Here is a 14,290-nt window from a genome sequence, read left to right as displayed (position 1 = left end):
AAATGTCAAGTCCTTAGAATTGATTGACACGTGGCAAGGGAGCATGTATACAAACAAATAAAAAACGACTTTAACAAAGATGCCAAATTTAAACAATTTAAGCTGCTTCATTACCAGATACAGATCGTAGGCACTTGGGGATGGCAACCTCACATCTGATTCAGTTTGATAAGAAGAAACGGAAAGCTTGCAACAGACCACAAGACCCTCACTTGCGACAGATCCTAGCTGTTGGCTTCTGGGGTACCTGGCTTTGGCCCCTCAGCTACCGCAATCCCAGCAACTGAGCAGACAGCAGCTGCTGCTGCAGCAAACATCACATCCCTCCTCCCATAGCCGCCGTCTTTTTTTATGTCATGATTCCACTTCACCTTTTCCACTTCATTTCCTCTAGCAGCACTTGCCACCACAAGTCTCCCGGTGGCAGTTGCCAGAGACTGGCTTGTGAGGGCGGAGCTGCTGAGAAACGAGGCAGCCATGGTGATTGAGGCCATTTGCACTGTGGAGTACTGGTACTGCTATATTTGTGAAAAATTTCTTTTGTTTTCAATATGGTCCAACGGTACTCCAACCAAGCTTGTTAAACTCTTTTGTTTTCATGGTGATTGAGGCGATTTGCGCTGTGGAGTACTGGTTCTCCAACCAAGCTTGTTAAACTCAGTGAATCCAAATGAAAGGGACAAAAAGTGGGTAATCCAGTATGTTATCCTAATACATATATTGATCCAGTAGATCAATGCCACCTATCACGGGGAAGAACTTGTGGTCTTAAGAATCTGGTAGCTAATCTGGATAAAACCAGTGGTTCAGGGAAACGGGTCTGCCTAGTTTCTACATCCAAATCAAAGTTTCTCCAGGCCATAAAGACTCGAGAGGTCGCAACTCGCAATCGCTGCAACAACAGATTTTCACAGTCTAAAACTGGAATCCGACGTGCATCAAAGAAACGAACACAACACGTTAACCTTAAAAAATGTTTGTATTCCAAAATCAAAGGGCTTTGACACGTGGAATTTGCCAGAATCAAAGATCAGATTCATTGTCATACATTAGCAATTTAGCACATACATCCAAAGTGTTTGTATCTCAGTGTTGAGGGACAATCATAAATCTTCGACCGTCCCACACCGAATTTATAGATAATGTTACACTGACCGATCAACCAGGTCATCCAAAAGAATGCATAGTTGTGTAAGCTTAATATGGGATATAACGAGGTATAAATGACGCCTATGTGTTAAGACTAAGCATATACTACTACCTCCTGTTCTCTGGTTTCATACGGTGGTGGAAGCAATCCCCGTACATTAGCAAAAAGATCTTTACGACCAGATGGTAGCTCCGCAGCATGTGAATCCAAGACAGCATCAGGAATCGCTACTAGGGTTTCCTCGAAAAAGGATTTCACTGTCTGAAATGTCAAAGTAGTTTTAACAACTTTAGTCAACAATCGGGTAATGATTGTCTTGTGCTCAACAGACAGGACATGGTAGAATGAAATGAGTATCCAAAAATATTAGGATAATAGCATAACCATATTCAAATGAAAAAACAATGATCATAACTTATTCATTACCCATCAGATTTGGATTTTGAATAACCATATTCAAATAATCAAGACTTCAAATATCCATTCAAATTCAATGCTCATCCTTTTTTTTTTTTTTTTTTCAAAAAGACTTAATTGAATAAATAATTTTGAACTTTCTTTAGAATCAATAATTTTAATAAATGTTGTTAACTATACGTAGCAAAAACCTTATTAACATATAAACACATCATTAATAATAACCAAATAAGTTGAAAAACAATAAAAAATATTTTAAAACATATCCAATCATACCATAACCAAATAAATTTTTTTCAATATGATACTAAGAGGAAATTAGGGTTTGTGACAATTTGGTATGATAGGACTCACAGACATTAGAACACAGCAAAACTAAGTAGGTTATCACAATTGTCTTACCGTGATATTCTTCATCTGGAAAGCAGCATCAGCTTTGCGCTTCCACAAATTGTTTCCAGGCTCGGAATAGAAAAAACCAAATAAAGGCTGCAGCACATTAACACATCTCAAATATATTGAAGTTGTAAAACAATGCAATTTAAACAACAAGGTATCAGAGTGATGTAGACCAGTTTGCATTCTTATCCGGGGGAACTGGAAAATGAATTAAATCCAAACCAAACAACAGACAAATTTCAAGACATGACATTTGTTGGAAAAAAAAAAAAAGTCCTACGCCAATAACTTGTCTGCTTATCCTTTCTTACAACTAAATGCAATCAGGACGAAATCCAAATTTATCATAGCCATGCAGATGATGGCAAAAAGCAGCACTCTCCCTATACTCTTCAACAAGTAGACATGGAAAAAAAATATAATAAAAATATTGTTCATCACTATAGAGTATAGATGTCTGACCATTCATCCCTGACAAAAAGCAAGGCAACAGAGAACGTTTTATGAGATGTAGCTTTGTCCTTCAATGAAGACAATCAGTTATTTTCAGAATAATGGTTGCTTAAATGTAATTGGTTAAATTATCTAATGTACCTTTATCAGATCCCGTATATTAGGTCTACTATTCCCATATGTTCCCAGAACAGCATCCCCGTATACTTGATATTGTTCAAGGACCTAAAAATCAATAAAGCCATGAATTGAAGTTAATAGGATAAAAAAAAATTCAGAAGATGTGTCCCTGTGGAAGGCCATATTTGCTCTCGAACCTGACGACGTGTAAGACCACTGCTTGGTGCACCATAAATTGCAGTATCAACATGTGCCAGAGTATTCCAGAGGCTGATAAATTAGATTAATGATCAGGGAAGAACAACATAATAGAGAGAGAAGGCTGCATAAAAATCAACCATGCCCCTAACTACAAGAAGTGCATAAAAAACTCATTATACATACTAATTGTAGGCAGCACGCCCAACCATTACACCATGTGCACCTTCTCTTAATGCTGCATTTACCTATCAATTGAGATGTCCAATGGAAATAGGGAAACAAGGAATCAACAAATCAATTTTGCCATGTCATGAGGGATCATAGGCAATAAAAGAATAGTGATAACAAAATAAACCTTTAAAAGCATTTCAAAAGCAACAATCTGAATGTAAACAGAAGCTGAATTATACAAGGAGAAAACAAGACCTCACCTCATCAACACAATTTATGCCTCCATTTATTGTAAATCTTAAGTCAGGAAAATCCCGTAAGAGGGCGTAATAGTACTCATATCTGCATCAATATGACAATCAAAACACAAACTGAAGCATATCATTATTTGATCTAAGGATGCTTAATAATTAAGGAGAAAATAAATTATAGAATAGCAGCCCAGTGTTATGCTTACTAAATAAATATAAATATTCTGAATCTTCCAAAGAATTACGTTAACATTCAATCACAAACTAAAATTTTTCAGCCCATACATACTTGAGGGGAGGAATCCTTCGATTGTCAGCTGGGCTAATGCCATTGAGCAAAGCCTTCCGTGAATGTATAATAAAATGCTTAGTCGGAGATAGAGAAGAAACCTTATAGATAAAATCACCTGAAAGGGGATATTAACATAAGGGTCAAGATACAATGCCAGAAATTGTAGCACAAAATGTCAGGGAAGCAATTAGCCCTTAGTATTCAACACATATAATCCCTTCTGAACCCCACCAAACAAAGGTGCAAATCAGAACCAAAATGACAACATGAGCAACAAAGGGGTACATGAGGGCACCATATGTGATCAACAAGTTCATCAGTCAAGCAATACTTTTAATATACAAGTTAAGCAAGGAAGCTGTTAGGGGTAGAATTAGCAAACTATTTCTGAATACATGCTCTTCACTCACTGGTATAGCCAAAAAAAATAAAATCAACAGGATCGTATTTATCTTTCTAGAATAAAATTACTTCAGATTGTAGCAATTTTGGAGATCAAAAATCATAAAAAAAATTAATCTGAAAGGAAAGATTTAAATAGAACAAAAATAAGCAGAGCACAAAAAAAGAAAAGGAGATTTTAATTAGTTATCCTGTGACTTTTTTTTTTTTGGAAACTTATATATAGATAGTGTGAGATATCTTCTTTATAAAACGCAAAAACACACTTGGTGGATGGGATATACTTTTAAGATTTGGAATTAGAAAAGGATTTCTTTTCTATTTTAATTTTTTAAAAGTATGTGCTGATTTTATGCTTCCAGTGCAAGCTAAAATGCTTGGAAATAGAGGGAAAAAAATGGCGAGTCATTGTTCAATAGTGGTGGAATTTAATTGATATCTTAGGAAAACTACTAAAATGATTCCATATAATTTAGTTTTGTGATATTTTCAGAAGGCCGTTTTGTACATCTTCAAAAACTTTAATTGCCAACATATAACACATTATATCTTTATAGATTTTTCTTAATTTGGGGGGTCAATTGAACCCCTCATCATATACTGGCCTCACCCAAATAAGCAGATTTTTTAAAAGTGAGAGACTTTCCTTTGATGTCCATGCCCCAAATTGTAGCAAAAACTTTTCTCAATGATTCTATCATTTTTGCTAACCCAATTAAGCAGGAATACAGTGGCTGAGATGATGGGCCTCTGATACAATATCCAATTTCTAAAAAGTGGCCAGTAATTACCATAATGATGAAATACATCCAAAGAGCATAAAAACATAAGCATAATAATTTTGAAACTTTTTCAGAAGCAAGTAGCAATAGGCCATGCGATAAACCATGAAGAGGAACAACAGAGAACATTTATTCCCTCAGCTTTGAAGGGACAAGGTTTTAAGTTGCATAATAATCTAATTTCTTTTCCCTTAAAGAGACATAAAATGCATATAAAGGGTCCTTACAGAGCTCATTATAAGAATCATGATCGTCTAAACCAATCCGGCACTTAACACTAACAGGGACATCTGTGTTGGCAGCAATAACTGACATAGCTTCACCGACAAACTTTCCTTGTAAATACCAAACAATCTATGAGAACTTATTGAATATTAAAAAGAACGTAAAATACATCATCTAGCCCAGAGACTCATCAATTTAATTGGCATAGTTACCAAACCTTTGGATCAAGCATAAGACGGACGCCAAAGCACCCATGTCCAGCTACCTTGGGACTAGGACAACCACAACTAGTAATTTTGGAGGGAAACAAGGTGTTTTCTCAGTTTATCCCAAAAAAAAATAAAGAATAAAAAGAAACATAAAGAAAAGGAGGGAATTCTACTAACTTCAAGTTAATTTCATCATATCCATAAGAATTGGCAAGTCGAGTTGCTTTTGCGATGTTGTCCAAATTATTCCCACCAATTTGCAACACAATTGGATGCTGTTCCGGAGAAAATGCCAAAAATCTGTCCTGAGCAATATGAACAAGAAATACAGAATTAATTTTTTTTCTGCAAAGAACTAATCAATAAGCCAAAACATTCACAGCGGTGATAAAAGAAAAGAGAGAACTTGTGAGACAAATATAGGCATATTCTTTTACAAGACACCAAAGAGAAGACTATTTTTGATGGATGGTGCAGATAAGCTGATACAATTCAAATTGAATTCTTAGGAGAAGGTAATAAAAAAAAGGTACAACCCATTGACAGATTATATGAATTGTTTGGTTTCAGCACATATTCATCATAGAAATGCGCACACACGGCCTTTTATATGGCATTGTTGGAACCAGCTATGTAATTACTAACACAATGAAAGATCTAAAGTACTAAAAACATTATATTAAAACAACTCTGCTTCTCAACATTGATAGCCAAAAGAAACTCCCTATCTCAAGTTCTTGAAAATGTTAGTTGGTCTACTAATCCAGATGGATTCAAACTCTCTGCACACTAGCACCCAATCACTAACTGATAAAAAACGAATCAATTTTCATTCTTAATCTTTCACTCACATACCAAATCTCCTTGTTGATGGACAATTGTTTCAGCAGCAAGCATCTCCGTATAAAGCCATGCATGTTTTGATATTATCCGTGCAACAGTCCTATAATGATTATCGGTCCAGTCCATCATTGGAGCAACACTGCAAATATAACCAACCAAAATAAATTAAAAGAAAAATTCATCCTATCAACTCAACCAGAACAAACAAACAAGGAAAACTAAAATTCATGGATACGCACCTAAATAGAGGAGGACGATATTGTTCGACACCCATCTCGGTGTGAGTTTTTATATTACGTAATTGATGTTTATTAGCAAAAACAGAAAGCGTTCTTCTTGACTTGGTTGAATTGTTGCTATATAAATCTAATGCTGAAAATCTGCGCTGTTTTTTGAGAATAACAGAATGAAAAGGAGTAAATGAAGAAATCAAAGAATACCCAGAAAACTTCACCATCTCTCTCTCTCTTTAATCAGAGAAAGCTTGCTCCTTTTAGGTACCTATATCAATATTAAATAGAAACTGCATCATCATATATATTAGACCATACGCATCAAACAAGCTGATATGCTCTGCAACAACTTTCCCTACGGAGAAATTAAATTACTTCATTCAAGCCTAAATGATATATTTTTCCTTTTCTACTCAAATTTTAGTTCTTTAGGGGCTACATAGTGATGAAATGATTTGAAATAACTCTAAGACCTGAGCTTGGGATTTGTACCATTAGACTAAATTCCAGTTGGAGCTAAGTGTTATAGTGAATGTATAAGAATGAACTGTTTTTGGTGCCAACAAATCAATGAAAGAAGACAAAGTACTCTCTAACAGGCATTTAATCAAACAGGAAAGGGGCAAAACGTTGAGACAAAGAAACACCAACATAGTTTAAAAAACAGTTGAATAAATAAACACATTATTTATTGATGGGAAAGTAATAGAGATATTAGCGTTTACATTAGAGGAATATATCGGCCGCCGGGACTGTAGAGGTGGCTCCGGCGTCGTCCTCGCGGCAAGAAAGACTGAAAGAGTGGTTTTATTATGCAAGGTAGCGTGGATTCTGTTTGCACACGCTATCAGTTTAGTTTATCTTCGAAATACCACAGATAAAGTATTCTGAATCCTTTTGGGCTGGGCTTTCCAAGTGAGTTGTCCAGAAAAATCAATAATGTGGACAACAAAAATAGTGCTTAATTTCTAACATCGTACTTAATATTTTTATAATTTTCTTCTCATGTAATCAATTATATTTTACTTTGGAAATTAAGAAAAAACGTAATTAAAAAAATGATGATAATCAAAAACCCACTATGTGTTATATTCTGTTGGAAATATCATTTACCTAATTTTTTATGATTTCTCATGTTAAAAAAAATATATGATTTATGCTATATTTATATATATAAACCTCTTAAATTTTATACTTATGTAGTATTTGTTTTCACCTTCTATTGTGGGGCGGGCATGGACCAGATATCTTATCCAATTCCAGCCCTCGACACCCAACGGACATGAGTGGAGGATACAGAACAGCCAAACTACCATGCTTGTCTATTTTTACGAGCGCTTGTAGTGGTAATGCCATTTTATATTGCGATTCAGAAAAAAGATCCAGCTGCCGGCAGATTTACAGCCGCCGAGTTTTCATTAAGAAATATCAGTTTCCAAGTTGTGTGGCAGCGCGTGTGTTAACAACCAAGAGTATTGGGAAAACTAGGGACCTGTTTTCATAATACACATGCACCTGCATGCCAGTATCAGATAGAAGAGAGACTAGCACAGATTTATAACTCCTCATTTTGGGAAGCAACGAAACCCTTGACAGATCAAATTTGAAAAGAAAAAACAAAAGGTAGGTCTGGAGCTTTGCAACTCAACTACAATGAACAATGGCAATGCTACTTGCACATGTACTGATTAACAACAAAGGCAAGTTATTCTAGATGCCTAGATACAGAGTTCCATACACTGGGAAGCAAGCTACGTTTGAGCAAATGAAGAGAAGGGGATGGGGGCTAGAAGGAGAGCCCTCCGTCAAAATAATCCCTGGTTGTCCAAAAGAATTCCACACAAATGTTGAAGCGCCGCCCTACTGAAGGTGCTTCAATGAAAAATCACCAGCCATATATGCAACCAGAAATGCAACTGGAATCTCTATGGTCCTTAGGAATGGAGACTACCTCTTCGCCTTTAAAATGGGAGGAGTATCTGGAGTCCAGATGAAATCGTCCAATACTCAAGAACAAGTTCAACTTGTCATGTTTTTGACCTCTTTTGCTTTTGGGGAACAAAGCGAACTGCTTGCTTCCCAAGTTCCAAGGTTTTTACTCTACCATCATCTAGAGTAATAGATAACAATGATGTGCCTTCAACAATGTCAGAGACAACTCCTTTGTGCCTGGATTAAGAAGACATCAGCAATATGACAAAATGGAGCAAATATATTTGGCAAAATGATGTGTACTCAATGGCCTAAACTTTTTATTCCTTGGTAAAATGAAAACTCACCATGAATTGTCAGATGGCTGATGAACTTCGACTCTCTTTCCAATAGCATCTTTACCCAGCTTTTTCAATATCCAATTAGCTTCCATCATTTCACTGTCTAGATGTGATTCTGACATATCTTCATCTTCATTATACATTGTTTTATCCATGAAGGTTGATGCTCTCTTCCTTTTTGACCTTTGGCCCCTCGTGTTACTCTTTTCTTCTTCATGCAGAAGAATCTGCGAACTCTGATTTTCAAGGTTAGGTTTCTTAATCTTTAGCTTCAAAGAAAGTTTTGAATCCTTTGGCAATGAATGCAAAATAGGAGTGTCACCAGAATCATCATTGCTTTCTGTATGCGTATCAAGCCTGGCCTCTGATTGCTTTCCCAAAGAAACCCTGTCATTTCTTAACATAGGAACTTCACCTGCAGGCCCCACTGCAGCCCTGCTCCCTTCAAGGCTCCTTTTAGATGATGTAACACGAGCATGATCTAGGGGAGTGGTTTCATATGCATCAAAATGGTTCCCTCCATCAGATTTGAGATTTAAGCTTGAAGCTTCAGCTTTTACTTTCCCAAACTTAATGAAATTCCCTTCTCTCCTTGCAAACTTGATCAAACCTCTTTTCTGCTCAGAGTGATCAACTCCATCTCCTGCAAATTGCAGAAATCAATCATGTCAGTGAATTAGTGACTAAATGATAACATCCACAATTATATATAGGTCAACCAAACATTTACCATTTAGCAGTGACCAAAATATGGTAATAATGACAACAATGAGAACTTTGACAATAATTGCACTACGAGCAGTTGTATGGAACAAGGATCACTTACCGTTGGAAGCCTTCAAATCTTGTTCTCTTTGGCAGCTTTGAGCATCAGATTTTGGAGAACTAGAAACATTTATTTTTCGTGCACCTAGATTTATTACTAATTTCTTTGCCTTAACAGATTTTGACTTGCTGGGTTTTTCAGCATCATCCCCACTATCCAAATCACGAGGCTTATTACTCTTAATTTTAACAATTTTGGATGTCCTTTCTCCATCACTCACCATCACCTCTTCAACAAACTTGTGTTTCAAAGCCCCTGGCTGATTGATAGAGCAAATTCCTTCAGTGTGATTCACAATTCCAGCAACAGGAGAAGAACATCTACCCAATCCTCCTTTTGCTTGAGACTCTGTATCATTATTCTTCTCATCACCCGAATCATGTTCATAAGAGTGACTTTCATGCTGATATGATTCTGTCTTACTAAAAGAAGCAGCATGAGGACCTTTTCTCTTGGGATATTTTTTATTCAAATGTTTCTTTCCATGATCCTTGCTCTTCTTTGGTGACTTTTCAACTAACCCTTTGAGAGAGAGTTTTATAGAACGCCCAAAATCATTCCTCGGTGCTGCTGGACCATTTTCATCATCATCTGAATAAGGAGTAATAGAAAATATATCTTCTTGAGCTGGCAACCCAGCAGCAGCCCTCAAGCTTGCAATTAAACCTCGATCAGCCTTGTCTCGTCGTCTCCATAGCTCTTGAACAGCATCTTCAAGATCCTTCACCTGGAAGTAAACATTTCAGAAGTAAGAAAGGAAGTTGATCACTGCAACATGCAAGACAAGCCACATGTGAACACACCAATAGAGAAGAGAGAGATTTCTGCAATTAACAAACCTGATAGCACTCTCCACGACATGTGGAACATTGGTACTGGAGATTTCCATCTACTTGAAACTGAAGATATTTTTCATCACTGCAAAATATTTCTTCCAGAATAAGATATCTCATTTCTCAAAATAAAAACTACTTCCTCCAAATAACTGCTCAAGAAAGCTTTATTAGAGATCCAGTAGGGAAAACAAACAGGGATTTGCAAGCAAGAAAAGTCGCTTCATATTACCACAGAAGCAAGCAAGAGAATCTACTCCAGATTCATCATACAGGAATTGTCATGATTTTTGAAAGGAAATCACTCATAAAGAATAAGTTTCTTTCAAGTCTATCAATAATTCAGAGAACATTTATCATCCTAGCATGTCATTAGCCCTTTTGTTTGGGGGGAGACAAACCTGATGCCATCACAATGACAGTGCACCCATCGCTGGCAAATATCACAGCAAACCATTGGAGTTGATTCTGAATCTCTATAAACCTACAAGGTTGAGCCAGAACATATAATGACTTTCATTCATGTTCGGAAGTATAAACATCAAGTTACTAGACCAAAATCATAAAGGACATTTTTTGGCCTGATGATGAAGCATTTAGATATAAAGATCAATCACAACAGCTTGCAAGTAGTTGGTAATTGACCCAAACCTTTTATTTTACATGAAAAGTTCATACAGCCCAAAGGTAACATGAAGTGGAAAATACCTTCAAGCAAACAGGGCAATAGTTTCCCTTCACAAATAATCTTCCACAAGCATCACAGCAAGTGTATCCCAGAAACCACCTGGATGTTTAGAATATAAAAGATAAATGAACCTACTAATAGCAAGAAATCAAGAAGACAAAAGCCTTGTTGACAAGTACAAGCACACAAGGATTATATATAACTACTGCATTTAGATAAACAACTTCACCCAATAAGTACCAAAATCATGCTCTGTTGTTTCCTTCAGTTTTGGTTATATTGCATGTTAAAGATCAATGGGGAAGTCTAAATCAGAGATAACTATCAACAGTGCATAAATCAAACAAATTCATCATCGTTGCAGCTGTACTTAACAATCTGTTTCCAAATTGTCATGTATACTCAGACAAGGGTCACACTCACAGTATCAAATTGCAAACATAATGGGTCAGAGAGTGGGTTGGCACCCTCATTAACGGGTATGTTGCTGAAAAGCAAGCTTAAGAGAGATTAATACAAGAAATGACAAGTCATTTATATATCCAAGGGTCCCTCTTGGATGTATAGAAAAAATAAGTGTATAAAAAAAAAAGTAAGATTTTGAATATTTTATTTTACTTATGGACAAAATAACAAAATTCTAATTGGATCGGTGGATCATTTTTCAGTCATTCATTGAATGATAAATCACTACAAGTGACGGAGATACACGATTTAAATAACGGAAGATCCAATATTTAAAAATTGTATCGAAAATTACCATTAGTCACAAAGCAATAAATGTCTATTTAAAAGCACAATGTATGCATTTTTCACAGTTTTGCAAGTAATCAATTGTCCAAAAAAGACCATATGTATGTGCAAAGAATAGCTCTTGATAACCAGTACCTCACACTTAATCCATTTCCTGGAACAGTAGATCCACAGCTGTGACATTTTGTATGTTTGATGCACAAGTATGGTCCAGAGCTGACATTCTGCACTATTCAGAAATCACTGTTAATAACATCATTCTGATCTAGATATGACACCAAAAAACAAGCAATTACCATCACCTTGTGTGGAGGATGCTGGCAGTAACAGTGGAAAGCACCATCACACCTTTTGCAAAACATAAACTTATTTGGGTCTCCGGTTCTTCGACATACCTTTGGAAAGAAGAAGATTCAAAGTGTAAAAGCAATGATAACGTATTAAAAATATGATACGAGACAACAACGCTTCCAGCACACAGAAACTATGCAGAACATGACTAAATCATCTGTTTTCAGGACTTTGAAGAATAGCGTGAACAAAACACTAAAAATGAACGTTTAACTCTAATATTTCATGGCCTTTATAGTTTTCAAAAGATACAACGATCAGATGCACAGAAGGCAAAGAAGGACAGACATGGCTACATAGCAATGACTTTGGAGATCCACAACTTATCTAGATTTCTTGCCCAGAAAAAGTAGGGTGCAATGGATTTAATTAATCGATGATGCATATCAATGAGTACCTCACAAGTTCGGCAAGACGGGCAGTTCCACGAACTCCAGTGAAATAAATCTACCATCAATAGACTTGTGAGAAACTGAAAAGGAAAAAAAGAAGAAGAAAAAAACAGCAGCCTTCAAAGATTATAACCCAATGAGCTTTACCTCTATGCTGAGCCCAAGTTTTCAAACAGCTCCTGTGGTACTTCTTGCCACAACTTTTGCATGGGAGCATCTTCCTAGCTCTCTCACTTCCTTCTGTTTCACCCACAAAGCACATCCGACACAATGGACTTGCATCTTCTTCTGAAATATCTTTTGAGGTTACCTAAAATGAGCAATACGTGATTAGATTTTGCAAATGGTATAGTACATGATATCAGAATAACAACCAACAGATTTTTTCCCCCTGATTTCCACAGCTCGTCAACAGGAGGATTTGTTCATAAATAAACATGCTCATGCATCTAGATGAGAAGGTTTTAGCGCATTAGAAGGGTTGGAATACCATGCTGTCCAATAACAAATGAATAATGAATATGCCAATAAGAGTTCATAGATTTCTTCCCAATCTCTATAGGAATTATAAATACGCTAACACGAAATGAACAGCCGAAATATTAGAAAGAAAAACAATTACAAGTCCCACACAAACCAGCATTTAGCAAATGAATGAGTGCTGGTACTTGTTTTGAGTCTCAACTATCTCTGACTTTTATACTTTTTAAGTAAATCCAAGATTAGGTCAAACTCAAAAACTGCCTCCGCATCCACAATCACTATCCAAAAGTAGAAAATCAAACATCGCAGTGTAATTAACTTCTGTTCTATTAATTGAATTATATAGATAGCATTTGGTTGTAGATAAGCAGTTGGATGGTAAAAACACTTAGCACTTCATCATTGAACTCCAAACCACCATTACAAGTTCAAAGCTACTACTGCAGACACCCAAAATCAGTTCACATTCAATAAACTAGATACCAAAACAACCCCAAATCAAAAATTTCAACACAAGTATCCATTAAACCAAAATTTAGCAACTAGTAAAAGAAATCAACAATTGCCATTCCACACACAAGAACCTAATATCGGTATCTAGACATTGAAAATGAAAGAATCCAAACACATGCAAAGGGCCAATTATTAATAAGAAATCGAAAGCCTTGCTAACCAAAAAATCCACACATTCACATTATACACAAAATCCATTCACAACAAAAGAAAAAAATATTAAAATTCAATTACACCGGTTGCGAAAAAATACAAATTAATTACACAAACGCATAAAAAAAATCTCACCGCGGTATCACCAGACTCGACCTTCTTAGCATAATACTCAGCAGATGCCTTAGCAGCAGCAGCCTGCCTTTGAATAGCCACGCGCTTAGTCTGCGCTGACACGGCCTCCTCCGCCACGACGCCCACACCACCATCACCTCCTCTATCTCTCCCCGGAACGACCGCGAGCGACTGGGGCGGATGAATCTGAACCGGCACAGGCACGGGCACAACCTTGGGAACGGAGACCTGGACAGTCCCTTCCCTGGAAGCTCTAATTCCAAAAGGATCCTTCAAAAACTCATCGATTCTCGCTAAATCGAACAGGTAGTCAGCCTTAGATTTCGTAGAGTGGAGATCTCGCGTAAACCCTAGCGGGCAAAAACAAATTCGGCGACTGCAAGTGAGAGAGAGACAAAACAAACACGATATCGTATCAGTCCTTGAAAAAAAAATAAGAACTCTCTCGCGAGAGAGACAGAAAAGAGGAGAAATAAGAGAGACAGAAGGGGGTTATAGTGTTAATAGTAGTGAAGATAATAATAATACTAACCATGTAATTGGGCAAGCTACGTGAAAGGCCATAGTGAGGGATTTTGAAAATTTTTTAGAGAGAGAGAGGATTTAGAGGTTGTTCTCTTTTTATTTTATAAATTAATTAATTGGAATTTTGAGACGGGGGTTTATCCTTGTGGTTATTATTGAAAGTGAAAATTCGAATTTAGGATTTTTTTTTTTTTTTGGGTATGGGAAAGTAATGAGG

General features: G+C 36.5%; 2 protein-coding genes across 4 annotated transcripts; both read right to left on the bottom strand.

Moving 5' to 3' along the window:
- Nucleotides 1-1,013: 1,013 nt before the first annotated feature.
- LOC7480072 (uncharacterized) lies at nucleotides 1,014-7,034 on the bottom strand. Of its 3 annotated transcripts, XM_052453052.1 has the most exons (14): nucleotides 6,874-7,034; nucleotides 6,370-6,416; nucleotides 6,155-6,287; nucleotides 5,928-6,054; nucleotides 5,250-5,377; nucleotides 5,081-5,150; nucleotides 4,866-4,968; nucleotides 3,452-3,569; nucleotides 3,172-3,253; nucleotides 2,924-2,985; nucleotides 2,737-2,809; nucleotides 2,561-2,644; nucleotides 1,970-2,056; nucleotides 1,014-1,411 (listed from the first exon to the last, which is right to left on the bottom strand). In XM_052453052.1, exons 3-14 carry the CDS (start codon nucleotides 6,187-6,189, stop codon nucleotides 1,244-1,246), a joined length of 1,137 nt encoding a protein of 378 aa, XP_052309012.1. In that variant the 5' UTR covers nucleotides 6,190-6,287; nucleotides 6,370-6,416; nucleotides 6,874-7,034; the 3' UTR covers nucleotides 1,014-1,243. The 3 variants fall into 3 exon arrangements, with proteins under 3 accessions (XP_052309012.1, XP_024454992.1, XP_024454994.1); XM_024599224.2 differs by having other exon boundaries at nucleotides 6,155-6,416; XM_024599226.2 differs by lacking the exon at nucleotides 6,370-6,416 and having other exon boundaries at nucleotides 6,155-6,300; nucleotides 6,874-7,018.
- Nucleotides 7,035-7,693: 659 nt separating this feature from the next.
- Nucleotides 7,694-14,290, bottom strand: LOC7480071 (uncharacterized). Its single transcript, XM_024599217.2, has 12 exons — nucleotides 14,081-14,290; nucleotides 13,549-13,924; nucleotides 12,412-12,574; nucleotides 12,270-12,319; nucleotides 11,824-11,916; nucleotides 11,657-11,745; nucleotides 10,789-10,867; nucleotides 10,482-10,564; nucleotides 10,087-10,165; nucleotides 9,248-9,974; nucleotides 8,428-9,064; nucleotides 7,694-8,317 (listed from the first exon to the last, which is right to left on the bottom strand). The coding sequence occupies exons 1-12, from the start codon at nucleotides 14,110-14,112 to the stop codon at nucleotides 8,176-8,178; spliced, it is 2,550 nt and encodes an 849-aa protein (XP_024454985.1). The 5' UTR covers nucleotides 14,113-14,290; the 3' UTR covers nucleotides 7,694-8,175.

This window comes from Populus trichocarpa, chromosome 1 (assembly GCF_000002775.5).
Source record: "Populus trichocarpa isolate Nisqually-1 chromosome 1, P.trichocarpa_v4.1, whole genome shotgun sequence".
Classification (NCBI taxonomy): domain Eukaryota; kingdom Viridiplantae; phylum Streptophyta; class Magnoliopsida; order Malpighiales; family Salicaceae; genus Populus; species Populus trichocarpa.
The sequence above is the reverse complement of the archived record's forward strand: the minus strand, read 5'-3'. Positions and strand labels throughout refer to the sequence as shown.

Bases quoted from the DNA above. Each gene is read 5' to 3' on its own strand.
- LOC7480071 (XM_024599217.2), bottom strand. From the start codon at position 14,112: ATGGCCTTTCACGTAGCTTGCCCAATTACATG. The intron at 12,575-13,548 runs GTGAGATTTTTT...TGCTCATTTTAG, and splicing joins TCGAGTCTGGTGATACCGCG to GTAACCTCAAAAGATATTTC. The intron at 8,318-8,427 runs GTGAGTTTTCAT...TTCTTAATCCAG, and splicing joins CAGCCATCTGACAATTCATG to GCACAAAGGAGTTGTCTCTG.
- LOC7480072 (XM_024599224.2), bottom strand. From the start codon at position 6,372: ATGGTGAAGTTTTCTGGGTATTCTTTGATTTCTTCATTTACTCCTTTT. The intron at 4,969-5,080 runs GTTTGGTAACTA...TTACAAGGAAAG, and splicing joins GTCTTATGCTTGATCCAAAG to TTTGTCGGTGAAGCTATGTC. The intron at 2,057-2,560 runs GTACATTAGATA...AATGTGCTGCAG, and splicing joins ATATACGGGATCTGATAAAG to CCTTTATTTGGTTTTTTCTA.